The sequence below is a fragment of the Bidens hawaiensis genome, unplaced genomic scaffold (genome assembly GCF_021521415.1).
Source record: "Bidens hawaiensis isolate Kalapana, Puna unplaced genomic scaffold, B.hawaiensis_p1.1 tig00058230_1, whole genome shotgun sequence".
Lineage (NCBI taxonomy): Eukaryota > Viridiplantae > Streptophyta > Magnoliopsida > Asterales > Asteraceae > Bidens > Bidens hawaiensis.
In genome coordinates this window covers 8,404-23,381 of record NW_027500523.1, presented here as the reverse complement: position 1 = coordinate 23,381, position 14,978 = coordinate 8,404, and the positions used below count along the sequence as shown (strand labels likewise).

Below are 14,978 nucleotides of genomic sequence, written 5' to 3'. Positions count from 1 at the left end.
TTGATAAAGTAAATGAAGAAGATGTAATGGGTTACCAACCGTTTGGTTAATGGGTTTTTTGTTTGGGCTTTGGCTTTTGATTGGGTTTAAAACATATATTGGTTGGGCTTAAAATCTTAGCCGTAACGTTATTTTTTTTTCCAGCCGTAATGAAACACGAAAATCAGCCAAATATTTTTTTTTACACTGCCCATAAAATTTTGAGCCGTAGCCTGGCCGTAAGGTATGTCCGCCCCTGTTCAAGCTCCTCCCATCAATCAAGGCCAACCTTACCAAACCCAAACTTACCAAGTTCCGCACCCGCGAGCTCAAGTTTACCAAGCCTACTCTAACCAATCAACCCTCTTGCAAACCGTTCAAGCTCAAGTCACTACTAGAAAATTGGGCAATTGCAACCAAAATTAGCTACCGAAAAAAATGGTAGCAATTTTAGCAACCGATTTAGCAACTTTGCTACCGAAAAGTGTAGTTACTTGACACGGTAGCTAAGCGGTCGGAGTTTTTGCAACCGTTTATTTTCGGTGGCTTAACGGTCGGAGTTTTTGAAACCGAGTGACTAGGCGGTCGGAGTTTTTGCAATCATTTATTTTCGGTGGCTAAGCGGTTGGAATTTTTTTGTAACCGGTGGTTAGGCGGTCAGAGTTTTTGCAACCGTTAGCGGTCGGAGTTTTTGCAACCGCGGCTAGGCGGTCGGAGTTTTAGCAACAAGGTCGGAGTTTTTGCAACCGTTATCGATCAGCGTTTTTGCAACCGTGCTAGGCGGTCGGAGTTTTTGCAACCGCGGCTAGGCAGTTGAAGTTTTTGCAACTGTTTTAAACGGTTGAGTTTTTATAACTATTTATTTTTTGTTTAGTTTATAACTGTATATTTTTTGTTGCAATATTTACAGAGTCAACAACTCAGTCTTCTTCGCATATTACAGACCCACCCCCATGGGAGATCACCACAGCTAATCATTCAACTTCACATGGAGATTCGAGCTTCTTCATCTTCACAGCGTATTTCTTTCTACTTTTCATATAATTTGTTCTGTAAACCCTAATTTCGTTAAGCGTTCGATTCGGTACTTTAGTTTGGTGAAACTGAAGCTTCGTGTGAGTAATTCGCGTCTAGAATGTTCGTCGATTCAATTGATGAAGTTTTTGGTGATTCTGTAAGCCCTAATTTCGTAAAATATTCGATTCGGTACTTTAATTTTGTGAAATTGAAGCTTCGTGTGAGTAATTTGTGTGTAGAATCTTAATTTTGGTAAGGTTTTGGTTCAGTAAACCCTAATTTTGTTAATCATTTGATGCAGTACTTTAGTTTGATGAAATTGATGCTTCGTGTGAGTAATTCGTGTCTAGAACCTTTGTCGATAAATTCTAAAAGTGTTTGATTAGGTTTTGATTCAATTTGGTGATTAACTTCTGGTTCGCGTTAATCATTTGATTCAGTACTTTAATTTGGGATAATTTGAAGTTTTGTGCGAGTAATTCGTGCTTAAAACGTTCGTCGATTGAATTGATGAAGTGTTTGATCCAGTTGATTTATCGTAATCGCCCATTTTTCTCGTTAACCTTCTCCATTCAGTTTATGTTGACCAGATTCAAAAGTCTTAGGTTCGTAATGTTGAATTAACTACCACATGATTTTATCATATGCCTAAGAGACAGTTAGAGAGGCTCAAAATTACACAATTTCTTAAAAGTTACATGACTTGTTAGGAGTTGAACAAGTTTGCATCATGATGTGACAAGTTTCAATAAAGTTGTTCCTTACTTACAAATGCATTGATTCAAAAAAGGCTTTCAATAATGCAAGTTATTAGATTTTAAGCACATGAAGAGCTATTTCCTTCTGTTATAAATTTATAATTTTTATAGATTTTCTTATTTTGAATTTATGAAGTAGAATAAAGGAGAATTTGAAAACTTGTTGGATGATTTGTATTTACACTTCTCATATGGCTTAATTAAAGTGCCAGTACAGAAGAGTGAAATTATTGTACGATGGGACGGGCTTGGTTGATGTAAATTGTTAGGGAATTTGCTTTAGTATCTAGACTGCTGAAACCTATATGCATAAAAGTTTATGGTAGGCCTACGAATTCACTGACATCAAAATATAAATCTCAGAACCCGAAGTGATGGAGCCACAAGAATTTGGATCTTAGAAAGACCAGTTGGTGCCAAAAGTTGCTACTGCTTGCTAAGTCCAGATATGAAGCTATTGCTTGTAACTGGACTTAAGTATGCAATTGGCTAATGTTCAGTAGCATGTTAGTCCATAAGCTACAAGCTCTAGACCTGCATATGCACTATCAGAGGTACTAACTTCTCTTGAACCTATGATTGCATAGGCGGCTATTTCAACATGTTTAATTTATTGCTCATCTGTCGAAAGAGTATAATGCATAAAAGAATAACTTAAATTGAAACGACTACACTGGTTCAATAGTTTCTGAATACATTGAGATTTTGAAAGAACCATACTATGCTTATCACCTAGACTTAATTCATATTTCATCCTTCTCTCTCAAATTGATGTCCTATTGTTTAAAGTTTTCTATTTCTTACAGCCTATAACCGAATATTATTTCTTTTATTTTTGTCTTTTTATCGGTTTATGGTGATCATGAGGAGATCCGGTCAAAAGCCTGAAGCCTAAGTTGGACTTACACAAACATCAACAAATTTTTTGCCGAACAGTTCATGAACGGTTTGCTAAACGTTCGATTCATTTACAAGCCTAGGTGGAACGGTTTAAAGTCATTTGGATTCGTTAAAATTTATATAAACCTCTCTCATCACTTTATTAAAAGATTGTATAATTTTTCTTGTGATAATATACTTATATATTTTCTTTGTTAGTTTGATTTGCAGGATCGCATAATAGCTCGTCTTCAACAACTATTTCCGTTAGAATTCGTCCTCGTAGATCAGGTTATTTCTCTTGATACATGAAAGACGTTTACATTTTTTTCTTTGAAAATATGAATTATTCATTATATATTTTTTTCATGAGATAAACAGAAAGAATACTTCTGTTCAAAAGTAAATATTTTTGAGATATGGCTCCATTTCCTCATTTGTGTTGTATTTTAAGCCCCTTATGAGACTGTGAGTATTATTTTACTTTCTTATGTTAAATAGTCGACCTACCTAGGGGTGTGCATATTTATGTCCGGACTGAAAAACCGATAAACCCGGCCCTAAAAAACCCGAACCCGGACCTACCCTACTTTTTCCGGGTTCATTTTGGTTCTGAAAGTTAATGTTAATCGGTCTTGGGGTCGGGTTCGTGTAAATACCCGACTTTGGCCCGGGTTCAATTCTTCTTTTGTTCATACAATTTTGATCATCTTGGTTTCTTCTTGTGTTGATCTATGGATCATCTGGACAGATCTAGGGATGGGGTCACATTGAACCGTGAAGGGTCAGCTTTTTGAATGATGTAAGCATAGCTTTGCCATAATGTTGCAGGTATTGTTCTATTTATGGACATGTAAAAAAGCTAGCTAAACGAGTTGAAGCCAAGATATGGCAGGTATATGTTAAAATTTTTGTGTTCAATTGATATCCTGATATGTTTTTACAAGTCTGCTGTTTATCCATATGCAAATTCCACTTGTTTCTTTTTGATTTGTAGGTACCTGAGAGTCTGAGACCCACAATGATGAGTTACATGGAAAAATGAGTGCACCTCCTAAAAGTCACCCCAATACTCACACCAAAGAGCCTTGCTGAAGCTAATGGATTAATATCTAGATTTCCAACACAATTTGATGGTGGCTGCTCAGTTCAAAGCATTTATGCAATCGGTTGTCTTTGGAGAACACGTTGGCAAATTCTGGAAACGTAATTAAAGGTAATCTTGATGTCAGTCGTTTTACTAATTGGCATTAGAGATAGAACTTAGAACTTGGATAAACTAAACTGTTAATAATTATATGATGATGCGCAGGCCATGAGGAACTGAAGTGAAGACATGATATATTTTGCACTATATTCATGAATGCCTTTACCAGAAAGCGTATGTTAGGGTTTTTTTTACCAGAAAGCGTATGCAGAGTTTTTTTTACTAGAAAGCATGTATAGTTATTATATTCTTTTTATAGAACTCGAATAACATCTTGTATTGAACATCTTTGATAGAATTTTTAGTTTTATATGGGTTTGCATTTATATATTTCAATAATCTTTTTTGCAAAATATATTTCCAAAATGTAGTGGTCAGAAGATTTGCAACCAACCGCGGTCGGAAGATTTGCGACCGCAGCCACGGTCGGAAGATCTGCGACCGCGGCTGCGATGCGGTCGGAAGATCTGCGACCCAGCACCGGTCGGAAAATCTGCGACCGATCAGCGGTCGGAAAATCTGCGACCGCAGCCACGGTCGGAAAATCTGCGACTGCAGCCACGATAGGAAAATCTGCGACCGCAGGAGCGGTCGGAAGATAAGATCTGCGACGGCAACAGCATTTGAACCTACGGTCGCAAAATGGTCGCAACAGAGCAACTGCGACCAGCGTTTTTCCGACTACACTTTTGGTGGCAAAACGGTCGCAACAGGGCAATTGCAACCGCTTTCCGACCGAAAAGGCTGTCGCAAATGCTTAGTTTTCTAGTAGTGAGTTATCCAAGCGATGCCAAATCAATTTACCTCGACTGTTCAAGCCCTCATGGATCAAATCACCCAAGACGCTCAAGTTTCAAGGTTCCATATCACGCGCAACTGAAGATTTAAACTACTAGAAGATTTTGTCGCCCGTCGTATTCTATCTTATTTGAATTTGACTTTTCTGCCTTGTATCGACTATTTAATAAATTTTAAATTTACGATTTTATGAATTATTGAAGTAATAATTAAGATTTTCTATTATTATGCTCCTCGGGTAAAGTTTAAAAATTATCGAATGGTTGTTTTATAAAATTCCCCATTTTAAATAACCAAACTATAAATTTTTGTCTATTTAAAGACGTCTCACTTAAAACTCATTTCTCTAAGGGATTTCTAATCTTAAAATTATATTTTCAAAGGTTTTATAAATCCAAATGATGGGACGAACATGTGGACCATCCGACGATGAAAATAATTATGGTCCGGAACATAATTATCGAAGTCCTCGCATGGAAATCATGATGTATAAGATTATGTGTCATAATATAGAATTGAAAGTAGTTGGGATAACGATACAAATGTAAATATGATAAGGACATGGTGGATACGCCGCTTGTACATCATATATATAAGTGTCCTTATCGGATTTGCATTTGGACCGTTGTTTTAAGTATTCAAAGTTCTGTGTTATGAAAAAATTTTAAATTTTCCTTTCCTCAAAATTTAATGGTTTGTTATAATTGCCCCCTGTGTAACTCAACAATAATAAACACAATCAATTACAAAAATCAATTATACGTTCTGATTTAGGCCAAGTGTTTGTGATTGAAGGCATTTTTGGAATGAGAATAGCTCAAACCCGTAATCCCCCTTTTATAAACAAAATTTGGCTTCAATCGCGTAACATGATGGAGCCTAACTTGGGGCCATCGCGTATCACGAAGCCGCATTTTTTTGCGAGAATTCCACGTGTTGACACGTGGCCTCTCAAAACGTGCCTTGTGTTGACACGTGGTTGGACACGGGTATCCGGTTGCTTAATAGTGTCATCGCGTAACGCAATGATCCAATGGGTTTGGCCATCGCGTAGCGCGAAACCGCCCTAGTATCGGTTTTTGTGAAGATCTATCGTGTAACGCAATTGCTCTACGGTTGCTCCGTCGCTTATCGCGATGGGTCACAATTTCAGGATTTTCATTTTAAGTCCCTAAACTTTGAAAATTGGCAATTTTTGCTAACTCTTAAGTTGAAAATTTTTAGGGTGTTACAAAATCACTTGAGTGTAACCAGGATCTCGAATCTTGCTAGGTTCGGTTTATTGCCGAAAAGGGAAAGGAAAGAGACAAGGTAGAGAAAGTTGTTAGTAGAGAGTTGGTATTTTGACAAAAGGTTAAGTATGCCATGCTTTCCTATTTAGACCATCTACAGCGACACCTCGTTGTGGCATTTTGGCTCCGAAACTCCGGGGGTACTGCCCTCTGGCTTTTTGGCTTGGCGTTTTGGGCCAATCGTTTCCCACAAAATGCGATCATGGCACGAATTTTGATAAAATTGTGTGTGGGGAGGGGAAAGAGAGGAGAATATATGTAATTATTGTAGGAGAGTTTTGACGTTTTGCCCAATACACCACTTTTTGCAAAACTCTCCATTGATGACGGGGATGCCACATGGCGCAAAATGCCCAAGGGTGGAGCGTTTTGATTACACATGATATTATAGGGAAGCATGACAAGCCTTGTTTTCATTACACGGCCCCATGATGGACTTTGTTTACACATGGGCCAAGTCCGAAACATTATTACAATATAGACCGAAAGCTAGTAAAACATGACCTTAACAACACTAAATAATACAAAAGACGTTATAACAAAATGGGGCCCTAGCTACAAGTTCACATAATGTTCTTAAAATAAATTTATTGGGGATTTGAGGCATCGAGCAATCAGTAACTCGTTGAAGAACATTTATATGTTCATTTTTCCTAGGTAGCAGACAGTTCTTGACATAAAGTGATTTTACACATTTGTTATTGCTCGATTTTGCATGTTTAGTTGAAGAATCATTCCTTATCAATAATTGTCCGCACAAATATCCGTTCTCTCGCCATTGTTGCCTGAGATGGACGACATAATTATCATCATCAGTTGCTTCTGCACTAACAAATTTAATATAAAAAAAATAAATCTTTGGGTCTAATCAAGATCAACCTGTTTTTCCCAATTAGTGGAACATGCTATTAGAATAAGCAGAATGCATTGCACGATTGATCCGATTATTAGTCCGCTCCATAAGCCTTTTCCCTTTAGATGAATAACGAAACCTAAAACTAATGCCATGGGGATTCCAACTAGATAATACGATCCAAGGTTAATGTAAGCTCCAATATGTTGCCATCCGCTTCCTCTAGCAGCTCCTGTTTAGAAAACAATTATTAAACAACTGTAAACTGGATTAATACCGATATATTCATCAAGGCTTAAACTGGAAACCTGAAAGTATTGCTTGCATTGTATCTGAAAATAGAGTGAAACAAAGTAAAATGGTTATGTCTTTGACGTAGTCAACTAATTCCTGCTCGTTACCAAATGCGTATCCTAGAATCGAACGTGAGCAGAAAAGAGCGGTGATGGCTATGATCACTTCCACTGCTCCAAGACCACTTGCGGCCAAGATAGCCGTTTTTGCAGCCTGTGGATTCCCAGCCCCTAATTCGTTAGATACCCGTGTGCTGCAAAACATCATATCTTTACTCTTTAGACTTGATCGGACACTTGACTTATTATCATTTAGGAAAACAGGTTAAGTACGTACATACCTTGCAGCAGCCCCAAACGAGTAAGGCACGTAGTAGTGTAAGGCACCAACTGTTAGACTGTTACAATAGATGACACCAGACATGTTAAGTTACTCTAAAGTGTCCAAATTAAGATTACTATATATTTTATGGGTTTTCTTAAATAAGTATTACCAAATTGAGAGCACTGAGGTTTCTAACTGAGGATTCTGCAAGAGCCCCGATAGCAAAACAACGATCTCATACGACCACCATTCAAGACTACACAGTATAAGAAACAGTAATCTCACACAAATTAACAAGCAAGTTGCGTGTGAAAAAATTGCTAGATGAGTTTGGAAAATCATTGTGAATATACCATATCATTATTGCTGACGGAATGGCGAAACGAAAGAACTCCCTGATGGTTTTCAAACCATCAACTGAAAACGTGACACGAGTCTTTTCACACGAGTCAGAATAATACAAGTAAAAACCAAGCAACATGACATTTAAGGTGTAGGAGATTCCGATGGCTAATGCTGCTCCAGCTGTCCCGAACCCTAGCCAAAACACTAGAGCCCAACAAACGGGTAAGTGGATAGCAAGAACCGCGACTGAGCTCCATAGCATTGGAAAGATGAGACTTTGAGACAGTAGGTATCGAACGAGTAGTTGGAGTATTGAGTAGGGGAATAGGGTAGGAATGAGCCAAACTGAAAATTTACGTGCTTCGGCTGAGATCAAAGGGTCTTGACCGAGAAGGATTAGGAGTCTGTCTATATAGATCCACAAAATGGAAATCGGAAAACAAACTAAAATGAGGGAAATCATGGCGCCATACGTGTATGTACCGAGCTTGCGGTATTGTTGTGCCCCGAAAGCTTGCCCGCATAACGTCTCCAATGCACTAGACATCCCAAACTGTGATATAAGCAAGGTTAAAAAGTAAAAATGAAATACTTAGCTTAAAGGTAAACTAAGTGAGTGATTGGTCTTCAAATAAAGATTGTCTTTGTTATGGCGATTACCATTTTTTTAATATTATACTTAGCCTAATTCCTTACAAGAAGTATAAATTAACGGGTTTAAAAACCGAGCAAATCACCAAACTTCCCAGATCTGATGGCGAGCGGGGATAAAAAAATCGGGTAGCGCCATAGTTAATTTTAAAAACTGGATGACAAGCGAATTTGAACCTAAAGCCTACAGACAAATCTAAAAGCATTCGGGACGAGTATATTCATCCATAGGGCCGGGTATGACTGTATGAGATTAATTTTAAAAAGTTTTGCGCATACAATATTATGTGATACCCGATTACTTGACACTTTCACACTTGTATATTTTTAATTTACATTTATGTAATAGCTTCATATGTTAATCCATTAACTCTTTACGACAATAATATGAATTTTATTTGGGAATCCCAATAGGTATAACCAACACCCATGTGTCTCCTAACACCCAAAGGGTAACTAGCAATTTGTACTAGTCCTAAACCCAAAATGCATATGACCGGGTATGAGAGATTGAGTGGTTTTATAATTATGAGACTTGGTTACTAATACTTGTTCCAACCCCATCTTGAACATTAAAATATATAATTTAAATGCTATATTGTTACTTTGGTGATATCAAAAATTTAATTTCTTTAAATAAAAAAAATTAAGGAGAGTACTTTTCTCCTATAAATGGTGTTTTTATGAGTGTTTTTGGGTGACATATGTTATTTGGGCCCACAAAAATACTTTATATCTCCTCTCTTTTCTTCTCTTTCCTTCCACTCATCTCACAAACTTAGAAATTTTTCATAAATGGTGCTTTTGCAAAAGTTGCAAAAATGATGTAACCGTGGTTTGAAACCACGGGTTGAGAATTTTTCTTTGAATGTGTCAGAACGGGAATTTCATAAAATAATACTTTTGACTAAAATAAGACAACCCGGGATTTCAAACCAAGGATTGTATTAAAGTAGTAACCTAATACCACTTTTCATGTTAATGTGGTGGTTTTGTAAGTCAAACTATGGTTTGAAACCATGGTTGATCTTTTCTATATAGGTTTACGTCTAATGCATTTTCAGAATCTTTATATCTGATCGTCACGCCGAATTGTCAGGGTTCTTAACTAAATATGGAACAAATGTTAGGCTCAATGATTTTCACCTAAAAATAACAAATCGGAATTACTTGACCGTGTTATACTCGTGAATTAATTTTCTAATATCACAACACTAGTGTATACGAAGCTAGTAATTTTTATGAAGGGTTTGATGAGAATAAAACTCAATACATGTATACAATTATATTGCATGTATTAATAACTACTAATTAAATTCTAAAAGACTCTTTCAAACTAAAAATATAGTTCATGAATGGATGGTATGAAAAATATGAGTATGTAATGCAAGTGACTAAAATATTTCGAAGAAAAATAATACAGGTGACTAATACTTAAAAATAGTGAACTGTCATCTCAAAGAAGAAAAAACCAAATAAGCTCGAACATCCTAAATATATTGGAAAAAAAAAACCAAACCTCGGTTGAAATCATGGATTGACTGAAAAAAAAACGTGTTTACATATATAGTTATCAGCATTAAATAAAAAAAGATCAAACCGTGGTTTCAAAGCACGGCTTGGCAAAACCACCACATAATTGGAAGTGATTAGGTTTTATTTTTTTATGCAATCCGTGATTTGAAACCACGGCTTGCTTTATTTTAATCAGAATTATTACTTTTTGAAATATCCATCTAACACATTCATAGAAAAATACACAAACCTTGGTTTCAAACCACGGTTACACCATTTTTTAACCATCTTTCAAAACCATGTCATTTTTAAAATATCTTTTATAAAAGTACCGGTTATGAAAATTTTTCTCTTATTCTTAGTACATTCTCACCAACACCAAGAATCTCACCTTACTATCTCTCCTCCACATCTTAACCTCTCTCATTCATATCACTCATTTCTTCTCAAAAACACTTTAAAAATTCCTTATTGTTGATACTCTTAGAAATATAACATGTCACATCCTCCTAGAGTAGGAAGATTAGTTGATGACATAACAAATTCAAATTTCATAATTTATATTAGTTAATTATACATGTTCAGTACGTCAGTTCATCAGCCAGTTTGACTACCACATGTGATAAACCGGCTGGGCTAACCACTGACGTCTCAACTCATGCAAACCGGTTCCTAGCCTAACCGGTCCATTTCGGGTTTAACAACATTGAAATTTACACATAACTAGCCTTAAGAATCATTTAACTGATTTTCAAAGGAGCATGATCAGGATAACAAGGTGCCGTGGTGCATTTTTAAATGATCTACCACGTTTAACATATTCTTTTTAAATAAAATTAATGAGCTCTAAAGTTAGGTCACGTGATCATTGATAATATACGCAAAGAGTCAAAGTTGATCATTTAAACTTGTATTAATGTTTACAAGGTTAAGGTTTTCCTAGCTAGAGGCTATGAATGTCTATCAGACTATCACCAACTAATGGTGCAAAAGACTCATTTATAGAATTTCTATGACCAGTGATGTGAGAGTAGACCAACGTTGATTGTAATTGTAATGTTATAGAAGTCATTTTTCATTTTCTTTTCTCATATGAAACTTATTAAGTCATAGGACTGTCAATTTATGATACAGACCTGTTAACACGACACGACACGACATGAGTTTTAACAGGTTTGGATTTGAGCTTAACAGGTTTCGTGTCTTAAACATGTCAACTTGTTTAAGACATGTTAAAATTCGTGCCCTAACAAATTAAAGACCTGCTAACCTGTTAATAACCTGTGTAGATTTTTAATTTTAAAAAATAAATAAATATACACTTCTAAAATCCTAAAACTAAAGACATACTTATATACGACATTTCACGCATGTCCTTCATAACCTGATATTATACTTTTAATGAATATTTTGATTTGCTTATATGGTTTTTGTTTCAAGTATGTTATCATTTGTGGGTTTTTTTTTCATATATGTTAAGGAATGTGGTTTTTTGTTTCAAATATGTTATGGATTATGTATTAATCAGATTTTTATACTTGTTTTGAAAATTTTTGTTTCATTATACATGTATTATTCATTGTATGTTTAAATAGATCCCTTAACATGTCTTAACAGGCTAACATGTTATTAAACAAGCCGTGTTCGTGTTTCAAAAAATGACACGATTAATTATCGAGGTCATTGTGTCTTATCGTGTCGTATTCGACATGTTATGACAGCCCTATAACAAGTCCCAACTAGCAAGATCCTAAAGCCTGTACAGACAAGAAATTAAAAACTAGTACATGAATAAAACTGGATGATCAGATCATTAGCTTGTAAGTTGTAAGAGCATCCACAACAAGCTCCATCTCCCTAGGTCCGGATCTACGTGGCGGACGGCAAACTCGAGAAAAGCCAAGTTCACCATTGTGGAGAGAGATCTTTGAGAGGAAAGTTTGCTCCTACAAACTTGAAACAATCTTTATGTACGTGGCATATTCACTCTCTCTTTCTATCTCACATACATATATATATAAACATTATATGTATCTAACTTTAATAATTTTTTAACAGATTTATGGAGGTTTGTTGTTGTAAAAAAAATAAGGTTTTAGGAAAAGTTTGAAATATGATGTGACGATGATGTGACGGTTTGTGAAGCTTTGTTGTTGTGGATGCTTAACTAGAGCCATATATGAAACATAGTTGGCTAGTGTCACTAATTAATCAGTCTGAGTCCGATTTTCTAAAAAATACCAAGTTAATTATATAGTTTGTGTGTGCGTGTAAGAAGAAAAATCAAGAATAATTAAACCAGTTTTTTACCACTGTATTAGATGATAATAACCGCGCTTTACACGAGAATTCTTTTATTGCTGGTGTTACTAAATTATTTTATTTGACTCGATCTTAACCCGATTGTATTAAACATTAATAATGCGAGTAGATAGATAATTAACAAAGAAAAATTAAGGGAAAAACTAAGAAAATATAGAAAGTGAGAAGATGATATTACAATGAGACTGAAACCGGTGACATTAGTGAGTGAGGTAGCAACAGCAGTGCCTGCAAGTTCCAGTTCACCGAGGTGACCAACCATAGACATAGACGCCACCCGCAGTAGATTTTGTGACACTGTCACCACCACCATGGGCAACGCTACGTAACAACTTCTCTTCACCTCCTCCGCCAATACGTCGGCCCATCTCCGTGGCTGCCCGGCTGTCAACAACAACCCCTCCTCCATATCACGTACGTACGGTGTGTCGGTTTTTATTCCTAGCTTACGTGGTAGCTACTAGCTGTCGATCAAGTTGATTTATTTATTTATAGACAACATGGACATGTGTTGGTGCATGGCCCATTGGTTACTCTTAAAAAAACTTATAATACCAGCGTTTAAGTTGTTTTATTAGAATGATGATTAGTTTCTGAATACTAAATTATTGCACATGGACATGTGGTCTGACGGCATAAGATGATGGGTTAAGTCTTGAGATCTTATGATGATTTTAGACTCGAAACCTGATTTAAAAGGTTTTTAAGATCGATAGGTTTTCATCTTGATTAATTTTTTACTTTTAAGCACTTATGATTAATTACACATATATTATATGTATACAATAATCTTATTATAATTTATAATGTTATTGGTACTTAAGGGTGAAGCCTTAAGAATCAATACTTGATTCTTGCTCTCAAATCTGAGTTTTATCCGGTCAAAATATTTAAGAACCACAAATAATTTTGATCACGACTATCAGATTTTCCAAAAATATACGCTTTGCAGAAATCCCCAACAGTTTTTACATATATGCATTCCTCCCATTTATATAAATAAAACACAATTACATAGTTAGTACCTAACATTTATCTAAAGTAATAAGATTGGGTACCAAGTTTTAAAAGTCACATGTATGAGTACTAAATTTTAATTTTGAAACAATGTTATGTATTAACTTTAACTTCCATTAATTGTTAATAGAAATGTTAGAAGCCGTACTATCCATACATGCGACTTTTAAACCTTAGTACTCAATCTTATATTAATTTATAGAAACGCTAGAGACTAACTGTGTAATTGTGTCTACAAATAATTATGTATGATTTAACAACCACTAGTTTGGTCTAATTTTGACAAATGTGTATGTCCTTCAACTAAACGGTTGTAGGTACTACTCTCATTTGAGACATTGTGGAAATATTAGTTAAAAAAAATTAGTTGTTAAAATTTTTGTTTTTTTTAAATTATGTATGATTTAAACGACAAAAAGTAATTAGTGCATTCTCTGTTCGTTCCCTATATTCATGTGAGTGAATTTTGTGAAGTATATGGCATGGTTATGAGTTTTGTGTGAGTAGATGAGTGAGAAATGTTATATGGGAAAATTAAATTCCGGTTTTACTGTTAACATCGTATAACTTTTAACATTTTCTGAAATGATTGTGAATGTAGGAGATGGAAAGATAATGATAGGCTATCCTCATTATCATCTATAGAATTACACTATAACAAATCACTACATTTTTCTCTTCTATTTAATTAAATAATTTTTTTTATCTTTATCATTATTTTTCTTTCTCTTTCACTTACAACCACTTTCAACACATATTAAAAAACAAATTGGGGCAAACACTGTTTCCGTAAATTTACAAAACAAGAAAAAAAAATCACTACTTTTTCACTTTACTCTAACCACAAATCATAATCCCACCCTATAATTTGTAAAATCTCCTAACAGATTTTTAGAAAATGGGTTGAATATGATCTAAGGCTTAATTTGTGTTTGAAAAGGCACTTTGTGAATTTCAATGTTGGTTTCACGTGTTATTCGTTTATACATGCGTAAACTGGAAGAAATTTCCGCTAACTTATTACACATGTTTATAACCTTTTAATTTGTCCTAAAAGCTAATGTTTAGAAGATAAATTGTTTTGACTGATGCTAAATTGTTGCATTTGATTAAAACATGAGTGAACATGTTTCTTTTGATGAATTTCTTAAAGTGTTACTTGTTTTAACTTAGATCTTGATTTTTATAAAATACTGATGTAGGTGTAAAACTAATATAAATAGGCGTTTGCGTTTTCTAAATGTAATAATTTACAAAAGTTAAATTTTAGTATAAATTATATTGTATAAAAATAAATTAAATTATCTGAACTTATTAAATTTTAGAAAAACTGTATATTTATTATATGAAATAAGAAAAAAAAGTTGTACTTGAATCTGTGAGTTTGTTTGTTACGAACTCTGTTACAAAATGTTATCGCAAATCATGTAACTAATCGTTTCTTTGAATTTTTAAATACGCCATGCTATAGTTGTGTTATACTTTTACTCAAGTATTATAAGATGAAAAGAAAAAAAACTTTTTTCCTTATATACTAGATTGAAAATCCGTATATTCGAGAGTTAAAAAACTGAAATATTAAATAATTAGTCAACCTAATGATATGTATAAAATATTTATTAATTTGTTTATTTTATTTAGTTATTATCTAGTACTTTTCTTACTCCTGATGATTTAATTAGGGTAAGGCTAAGCAACCCTTTTTCTTACTTCTTGTATCCAATGTT

At 34.7% G+C, this 14,978-nt stretch overlaps 1 protein-coding gene and 1 long non-coding RNA gene across 3 annotated transcripts; one reads left to right on the top strand and one right to left on the bottom strand.

Annotated features, from left to right (window-relative positions):
* The first annotated feature begins 934 nt into the window (after window positions 1–934).
* Window positions 935–2,938, top strand: LOC143602265 (uncharacterized). 2 transcript variants are annotated; one of them, XR_013147802.1, is made up of 3 exons: window positions 935–998; window positions 2,118–2,308; window positions 2,853–2,938. It is a non-coding gene; the product is annotated as an uncharacterized LOC143602265 (long non-coding RNA). The 2 variants fall into 2 exon arrangements; XR_013147801.1 differs by having other exon boundaries at window positions 951–1,153.
* Window positions 2,939–6,491: 3,553 nt separating this feature from the next.
* On the bottom strand, window positions 6,492–12,882 carry LOC143602263 (protein DETOXIFICATION 14-like). Its single transcript, XM_077079438.1, has 7 exons — window positions 12,413–12,882; window positions 7,755–8,299; window positions 7,571–7,657; window positions 7,418–7,474; window positions 7,092–7,330; window positions 6,810–7,015; window positions 6,492–6,715 (listed from the first exon to the last, which is right to left on the bottom strand). The coding sequence occupies exons 1-7, from the start codon at window positions 12,641–12,643 to the stop codon at window positions 6,662–6,664; spliced, it is 1,419 nt and encodes a 472-aa protein (XP_076935553.1). The 5' UTR covers window positions 12,644–12,882; the 3' UTR covers window positions 6,492–6,661.
* Window positions 12,883–14,978: the final 2,096 nt, after the last annotated feature.

Coding starts and splice junctions, on each gene's coding strand:
- LOC143602263 (XM_077079438.1), bottom strand. CDS start 12,643: ATGGAGGAGGGGTTGTTGTTGACAGCCGGGCAGCCACGGAGATGGGCC. Junction 7,658..7,754: donor CCGTCAGCAATAATGATATG/GTATATTCACAA, acceptor TATACTGTGTAG/TCTTGAATGGTGGTCGTATG. Junction 7,331..7,417: donor TCGTTTGGGGCTGCTGCAAG/GTATGTACGTAC, acceptor GATGTTTTGCAG/CACACGGGTATCTAACGAAT.